Source organism: Carlito syrichta, unplaced genomic scaffold (genome assembly GCF_000164805.1).
Source record: "Carlito syrichta isolate Samal-C Ts95f unplaced genomic scaffold, Tarsius_syrichta-2.0.1 Scaffold305864, whole genome shotgun sequence".
NCBI classification, from domain to species: domain Eukaryota; kingdom Metazoa; phylum Chordata; class Mammalia; order Primates; family Tarsiidae; genus Carlito; species Carlito syrichta.
The window spans coordinates 48173-57423 of NW_007249960.1; the positions used below are offsets into that span (position 1 = coordinate 48173).

The window sequence follows — 9251 nt, forward strand, 5'->3', positions numbered from 1 at the left end:
ATTATGGATGGTCTTTACTTTTTACTTTATACTCCTGTGTTTTCTAAATTTTTTTAAAGTGAGTATATACTGCTTTAAATCAGGGTAACTGTATACCTATTCTAAAAAAAACCTGTTGCTTGTTTTAAGTTATTTTGCCCCTAATCCTGCTTACACTGCAACCATTTCCTTATTTCTAGCGAACAGAAGGGATGGCCAAACAGCATGCCCCTACCACCGCACCCCAGCACTGTCATACTTACAGCCAATCATCATGATGGCCACTGCAAATATCTTCTCGATATCTGTGGATGGGGCGATGTTCCCAAAGCCTACGCTAGTGAGGCTGGTCATGGTGAAATACAGCGAGGAGATGTAGACAGAATTCTTGCTGGGACCGCCTTCCCACTTTCCTGACCCAGATCCATTAAACTGATAAGGGGTGCCAATGTCCATCGCCAATTGGTAGAGCCAGCTGTTGTTACGAATTGTCTTGGTGTCTTCGTCAAAGATCTCATAGTCCCCGATGCTGTACCAGATGCAGGCCATCCAGTGTGCAGCCAGCCCAAACACACAGACCAGCAGGACAAGCACAGCAGCTCCATATTCAATGTAGTGGTCCAGCTTACGGGCCACTCGCCCAAGACGGAGCAGCCGGACAACTTTCAGAGAGCTGAACAGGCTGCTGATGCCCTAGGAGAAGAGAAGTACAACATCAGGGCTAAAGAACCAAAGATACTACTCTGTCCTCTCCTCCCCATCTCAGCCATTATTTTAAGCATACATAAGATGCAGTATTATGCAACTCTTAAAAAATAAAATTAGAATTTTATTGCAAGGTGTATGGAATGGAGATTTCCATTAGCTTTTTCCTACTTCCATTAAAAAGCAAAGTAGCAAACAAAACAAATAGAATTATATTGTGCATAAGTAAACAAATATACATGAGCGTCTTTCTATATCATTAGTTACTTTAAAACAACTTTTAAGGGTTGCATAACATTTCATATTGCATAATATTTCATATTGCATAATCTGAAATATTTTAAGGGTTGAATATTTCATATTGCATACTATAAAATATTTTAAGGATTGAATATTTCATATTTCAGAATATGAAATATTTTAAAGGTTGAATAATATTTATTTCATATTGCATAATATTGCACAGCATTTCACTTTAATTATATTGTGCATAAGTATGCAAATGCATATGTGTTGTAAAATGGTTAGGAAACACACCAAAACATTAATAGTGGTTATTGCTGCATTATCAAGTTACAGAATTACACACAATTTTTTGCTACATTTTGTATGCATTTTTGTTATATATATTTACTTAATTTTTATAATTATAAATATTACTTTTATAATTTTTAAAAAGGTATTTAAAAACAAATATAGTTTTTAATACCTAAAAATAAAGAAATAGCTGAGAAGAATAAGGAACTGAGATTCTTTTTCCTCAGGAAACTCATAAATTCTTGGAAGGCTGCATCACTTCTGTCAGGCCAGGATTATACAATCAGACACTATCTATTTAAACACAATCAATCAAAGAATCTAAGAGCTAGAAGGAACCTCTTCCCTTCTGGCTGGCATCCACCAATTGCACTAGGCTGTGACTATTCTCCAAATAGTAGCTCTCTAGGGAACAGCACAGTAGTAGTAAAAAGTACATCAGAGTAGAAATCCAGAAAACGGGACTGAGACCCACATAAGCCACTAACTTGCTGTAAATATGGATAATTTTGTTATCTCTCACTTCCCTTATCTAGACAATGGGGATGGGGAGGATTGAGGAGCTGTAAATATTTTCCAAATTCTAACATACTCTTATTGCCAAAGAGAATTGAAACATATTACAGAAATCATATTGCTTAAACCCCAAAACTCCTATGGTGATTCCAAGATGTATGCAAAGGAAATTTCCATTCGTTTTTTCCTACTTCCACTAAAAAGCAAATAAACAACAAAACAGAGACTTATTTTTTTAACCAAGACTTTGTCTTTTCTTATAGATCAAAAATTCAAGGAAGGATGATGTCCTTCACCAAGTAGACTGAATTACTTTTCACTGTCCTAAACACCAGACCATTTCTAGGTCACTGCTGTTCAGTCTTGTCTACTGTCCCTTTAATAACAACACCTCAAGGGGCAAGTATGTCACAGACAGAATAAATACGTATAAATGCTGTCTAATGAGTATATGCCACTAAGACAGTTTCCTTCCTGGATTCACAGCTAAACTATATTTCCCAGCCTCTTCCAACTGAATGGGTCTCTGGGACTAGCTCTTGTCAATGAAATGTAAAGTGAAATTTGCATCACTTCCAGGCCAAGGCAGTTAAAAATAAGTGTGCTTTTCAACTTGCTTCCTCCTTCCCTAGCAAGCCTTCCAGAAGAGGCCAGTGTGACCTTAAGACCATGTATTTAAGATGTTACAGGGGCTTGGGACTATGAAGGACGATGTGGAACATTCCTTCCCCCACAATCAACTTGTATTATGATATGAATGAGAAATAAGCCACTGGAACTTTGGGGAATATTTGTTACAGTAGCTAGCATTGGCTTTCCCATACAAATACCTAGCCCTTCAGTGATGTGAACATATGAACCATGTGTAGCTTAGCTTTGTCTATGTATACCACAAATCAGGTTGCCACACAAATTGTTTCACTGAGCTGAGAGTGGGAGAAGTGAGATTTATTAAACAAAGCAAAGGAAAACAGTTTTGTAGCCATAAAACATATAAGAGAAATAATAAATTTTATCCAATATATACTACAAATGGTAAGAATAATGCATGGATAATCATGGATTTTTCTAGGCCAAAGGATTATGTCCCCCGGGTTAGTCTCATCCAAACTGTTCACTTAGAAACAATTTACTGATGGCATCCCTCCCTGTGCTTTTCTCCAAAAACTGCTATGCTGAAAAGGCTGAGAAAATCCCTCATATTAAGGTGCAAAATGAGGGTAAATAGATATCCTCTATCCACAGGGCATTTACATTCTCACAGAGGAGAAAACCTTGGGAAGCCAACTTCCAATAATGCAATTAAAAGCACCCACAGCCTGCATGGAGGAGATATTTTAGGATGCAAAAGAGCCTTTTTGATGACTCAGAAATCAGACACCACGTAAGCAGCCACCTACTCTCCACCTCCTCATAAAGAGGTTCCTGAAATCATCTTTCAAACAGTTCTACTCTGAAGCAGAACTTATTGCCCAGGGCAAAACTGCCTCGTCATTTTCCTCACTCATATTCAATTTAGAAGAACCTACTATGTATCATTTGTGGTAATGCTATAGGGAAGAGATTGAAATGATACTATCTTTGTCTTCTTGTTTACTGTTGCATCTCCAAGTGCCTGGAATATGGAAAGTGTTCAGTAGGAAGAAAGGAAGGAGAAATCAAAAGCATAATAACTAAAGAGAGATATCAGATGATCAGTGAAAAAATATTTCTGCCTAATAATCACAGAACTGGAGAGCTAAAATGCAGTATAGAGCTCATCTAGTACAACTCCTCTAAGTTCAGCAAAGTCTTCTAGAACTCACTTAGGGAACAGTCATCTTACCTTTCCTTAGTCACTCCCCTTGGTCACTTCCACTCCTATTACTGAAGATTCCATTCTGCAGTGGTTATTCAAGGAGATAAATAATGGGGGTCCCATCACCTTTCTTTTCTCCTCACTTCATCCCTCTTCCATTCTCCATCCCTTCCCAATGGCCACCGTAATACACACAATCACTACTCAAAGGCCATGCTGTTCTCTAGCTATATACTCCAGATGTCTCAAGCATCCCACATGATGGAAGCACAGTTGCACTTCTGTGCCTCCTCAGACTGGTACTTCAGTCCAGAATGCCCAGCATTCTTATTTCTGTATACTGGTCATTCTTCAGGTTTGTCACCACTTCTACCTTGAAGTGTTCTATGGCTACCATGTAGTGACAACTAATCAGCAACTCCTTTATGTGTCCAAAGAATTCTATGTCCATTATCACTTGAATACATTGTGTTGCATTATTTTCCCCAGCTAGATCAGAAACTATGCCTTCCTGAAGGTAGAGTCAATTGTTATTCATTTTAGAAGCCCCATGTATTGGGTTGAACAATATCCCCCCCAAAACACATGTCCTTCTTAGGACCTCAGAATGTGACTTCATTTGGAAATAGGGTCATTGCAGGTATAGTTCATTAAGTTAAGTTGAGGTCATACTGGAGTAGGGTAGACTTTTAACCCAGTATGACTGGTGTCTTTATAAGAAAAGAAAAGATGGATACAAAGGGAGAATACCATGTAACAGGTGCAGATACTGAGATTGGAGTGATACATTTTCAAGTTAAGGAATGGCAAGGATTGTGAGCACCATCAGAGGCTAAGAGAAAGGCATGCAATAGATCCTTTCCATAGCCCTTCAAAGCCCTAGAAGCCCTTGATTTCAGACTTCTAGCCTCAAGAACTGTGAGAGGATACATTTCTGTTGTATTAAGCCACGTAGTTTGTGGTAACCTGTTCTAGCAGTCCTAGAAAACTTATATACCTGCACAAAGGCTAGAGCACAGTGCCTTCTCAGAAAGGGTCCTGAACATATTTATAGCTAAATTGAAGAGTTTGAATTATTAAAGGATTACTTCCTGTTATAAGAAGTCTCTGAAGCAATATAAAACAAACACTTCTTCATTGTATTATTTATCTATGTGTATATTTAAATGCTATTACACAGTTGTTGTGTAAGTTCTCTTTTATTGCATTCATAGCTGGAATTCTAGCTGTTTAAAAGCATTTTGAGCTATTAATTTGTTTGTTTTTTTCTTATTTGCTTGAGTTCAGTAGATGAGATAAATAAAACAGAATATTCCAAACATTTTTCTAAAAAATTGGGTACACTAAAAAATGACAGCACCATATGGTTGAGAATCATATCTCCCCAGAGATTTCTTGCATCAGAAAACACACTTCACCCCTTGACTACTGGAGCTGCTGCACACTGTGCACATTCCCCAAGAACTAGGGGCTGACCTACCTGGCTTGCACTACTGCCAGCAATGCTACCCCCATAACCAGTGAAGTCTCTGCTCCTGGCATGCACCCTCAGGGTTTGAGAACCAGCCTGTCAGATAGTCCCTACCCTCAGCAAAATCACACCACTATCTCCACTAACAATGGCAATCTAGGTCACTGAGGCACTTGTAGATGCTGTTGACATTGATTATAGCCAAAAAAAATCACATTGAGACTATACTACTTCTCCTTGGAACAAAAGCCAAAGTGCTCAACCCAATTTATACTACAAGACACACTTACAGGAAAGAGTATTTCCCTGTGAAAGCATTTCATAAAACTGGAATAGTTGATAGTTTAATCATATGCGCAGATTTCAATGCAGGAACATAAGAAATATTAAAAAGTGAGGAAGCATGACACCTCCAGAGGAACACAATAATTTTCCAGTAACAGATCCAAAAGTAAAATAAATCTATAAAATGTCTACAAAGGGATTCAAAATAATGCCCTTAAAGAAACTCAGCAAGATACAAGAGAATACAAACAATACAACAAAAGTCAGAAAAACAATTCATGAGCTGAATGAGAAATTCAGCCAAGAGATAGATATTATAAAAAAGAACAAAACAGAAATCTTAGAGTTGAATAAGCCAATGAAGGAAAATAAAAAGTATAATCAAGAGCATCAAAAACAGACTAGATCAAGCAGTAGAAAGAACTTCCAAACTTGAAGATATTCAGACAAAAGAAAAAGAATAAAAAATGAAGAAACTCTATGAAATTTATGGGACACATTACAGAAATTCAAGAAAGTGAAAAGACCATACAAGTTATTTTTTTAAAAACCTAATTAATAAGATAATAGTTAAAATTTTTCCATGTCTTAGGAGAGATGTGGACATCCATATACAGAAAGCTCAAAAATTCCCATGTAGAAGCTGGGTGCAGTGTCTCATGCCTGTAATCCCAGTGCTTTGGGAGGCCAAGGCAAGTGAAACACTTGACGTTCAAACCAGCTTGGAAAACATAACCAGACACCATCTCTACAAAACATAATTTTTAAAGAAATTAGCCAGCCTTGGTGGCATGCGTCTGTAGTCCCAGCTACTCAGGAGGCTGAAGTGGGAGGATCACTTGAGCCCAGGAGTTCAAGTCTGCAGTAAGTTATGATCACAACACTGCACTCAAGCCTAAATGACAAAGTGAAATCCTGTATTTTTTAAGGTACCCAATAGATTCAACTTAATAAGGTTCTCTGTGAGGCAAAACAGAGAATTCTAGAAAAAGCAGACAGAAAGGATCAAATTACACACAAGAGAAACACTATTAGATTAACAGCAGATTTCTCAGCATAATCTAACAGGTCTGGAAGGAACTGGATAATATATTCAAAGTGCTGAAAGAAAAAAAAAACTTGGAGTCAAGAATACTATACCCAGCACAGCTATCTTTTAGCAATAAAGGAGACATAAAATAATGTGAAGAAAAAGAAATGTTTCTACACTGCTGGTGGGAATGCAAACTAGTGCAACCTCTTTGGAAAACAGTGTAGTGCTTTCTGAAAGAACTGGACATTGACCTTCCATATGACCCAGCAATTCCTCTACTGGGACTATATCCAGAGGAACTCAGATCACTCTACAAAAAAGATACCTGCACACACATGTTTATTGCAGCACTATTCACAACAGCAAAAACATGGAGCCAACTGTGCTACCCATTGAAACTGAACTGGATTAAAAAAATGTAGTACATGTACACAATGGAATGTTATGCAGCCATAAAGATGGACAAACAATGGACTTTGCAACAACTTTGATGGGTTTAGAGTCTATCATACTCAGTGATCACAGAAGCAAAGAACTCAGTACAACATGTTCTCACTCATAAGCAGATCCTGCACATTTACTGTACTACTATAAGAACTGTGGGAAATAGTGTGGCAATTCCTAAAAGATCTAAAAATCAACCTTCAATATGACCCCACAATCCCCCTCCTGGGAATATAGCTGGAGGAACTCAAATCACTCTATGAAAAAGATACCTGTACATGCATGTTTATTGCAACATTAATCACAATAACAAAAACATGAAACCAACCGTTCTGCCCATTGAAAGAGGATTGGAGGGAAAAAAAAGTGGTACATATACATGATGGAATATTATGCAGCCATAAAAGAGGACAAAATTATGAATGTTGCAGCAACTTGAATGGACTTAGAGTCTATAATACTGAGTAATCTATCACAGAAACAAAGAACTGTGTACCACATGTTCTCACTCATAAGCAAACCTTGAACAATTATCATAATACTATAAGAAAGGGATTGGCAGCAGTGGGAAACTGCCAGGGGGAGATCTTCATCAACAAGGATACCTGTATAATAAACATGTGTATACCTAACCCTGAATTGTACTCCACATCTTCAAAATAAAAATTAAAAGAAAATACTATAAGAAAGGGATTGGTGGTAGTGGGATACTGCCAGGGTGGGGGTTGATTGGGTACCTGATTTCAAACTAGGCAAAGTAGGGACCAAAGAGAGGCCCAAACTTTACCTATACAATGACCACTTGTATACCTAATTCTGAATTGTACTCTACATCTTTAAAATAAAATAAAATTTAAAAAGGAATAAAATATTTCTCAGACAAGCAAAAATGGAAGGAATTCATTACCACTGGAATGACCTCACAAGAAATGCTTAAGAGAGTCCTATATCTAGAAGTGAAAAGATGTTAACTTTTTAACATCTTTAAAAACAAGTAAAAGGGGAAAAAAGATATTAAATTTTATCACTACAGAAAACAACCAAATCGCAAAATAAACAATAAAAGAGGAAGGAAGAAACAAAGGATATCCAAACCACACGAAAACAAGCAACAAAATGACAGAAGTCCTCACCTATCAATAACCTTGAATATGAATGAGTTAAATTCCCTCAATTAAAAGATATAGACTGGCTGAATGGATTACAAAACAAGACCCAATCACATGCTGCCTACAACAAACTCATTTTCCCTGTAAAGACACACACAGACTAAAAGTAGAGGAATGGACAAAAATATTCCATGCAAACAGACACCAAAAATGAGCAGAAGTAGTTATATTTATATCAGGTAAAATAAACTTTAAGCAAAAACTATAAAAAGAGATGATAAAAGGTCATTATATAATGATAAGAGGATCAAGTCATCAAGAGAATAATTGTAAATATATATGTACCCAACACTTGAGTACCCAAATATATAAGGTAGCTATTATTAGATCTAAAGGGAAATAAAGACCCCAATAAAATATTAGTTATGACTTCAACACCCAAATCTCAGTATTAGACAGATCTTCTAGGCAGAAAACACAGAAACATCATATTTAAACTGTATGATAGCTTAAACAGACCTGACATATTCACAGAACATTCTATCCAACAGTCACATAAAACATATTCCTCTAATCAGCCAAGGGAACATTCTCTAGGATAGACCAAATGTTAGCCCACAAAGCAAATCTCAACAAATACTTAAAAACTGAAATTATATCAAGAATCTTTTCAGACCACAATGGAATAAAACTAGAAACTAATAGCAACTTTGTAAACTGTACAAATACATGGAAAGTAAGCAATGTGCTCTTGAATGACCAGTGGATCAATAAAGAAGTTAAGAAGAAAATTTCAGCCAGGCTCGGTGGCTCAGCCTGTAATCCCGTGCTTTGGGAGGCTGAGGTGAGTGGATTGCCTGAGCCTGCAGGTTCGAGACCCGCCTGGGCAACTTGGCGAGACCTCATCTCTACAATAAAATCAAAAAATTAGCTGGGTGTGGTAGCGCGTGCCTGTAGTTCCAGCTACTTGGAAGGCTGAGGCAGAAGGATCGCCGGAGCCCAGCAGGTCAAGGCTGCAGTGGCCGGGAGCGTGTCACTGCACTCCAGTCTGGGCAGATTGAGACTCCAACTCAAAAAAAAAATGCAATCTCTGTGGAAAACAGTATGGCGATTCCTAAAAGCTCTAAATATTGACCTCCCATATGACCCCGCAATCCCCCTACTGGGAATATACCCTGAAGAACTCAAACCACTCTACCAAAAAGATACCTTCACACATATGTTTATTGTTGCACTGTTCACAATAGCAAGAACCTGGAAGCAACCATGCTGCCCATCAAAAGAGGACTGGATTTTAAAAATGTGGTACATATACACAATGGAATACTACACAGCCATAAAAAAGAACAAAATCATGAATTTCGCAGCAACCTG

The 9251-nt window shown here is 37.5% G+C and overlaps 1 protein-coding gene across 1 annotated transcript in view; it reads right to left on the minus strand.

Moving 5' to 3' along the window:
- Nucleotides 1-242: 242 nt before the first annotated feature.
- The window catches only part of LOC103265116 (potassium voltage-gated channel subfamily H member 1-like), a gene marked incomplete at both ends in the record, with an annotated part of 83175 nt that continues 74166 nt past the window's right edge, over nt 243-9251 (minus strand). Inside the window, one exon of the mRNA XM_008062821.1 lies at nt 243-672. Within this exon, the coding sequence (XP_008061012.1) occupies nt 243-672 (430 nt within the window). The remainder of the gene's footprint in view (nt 673-9251) is intronic.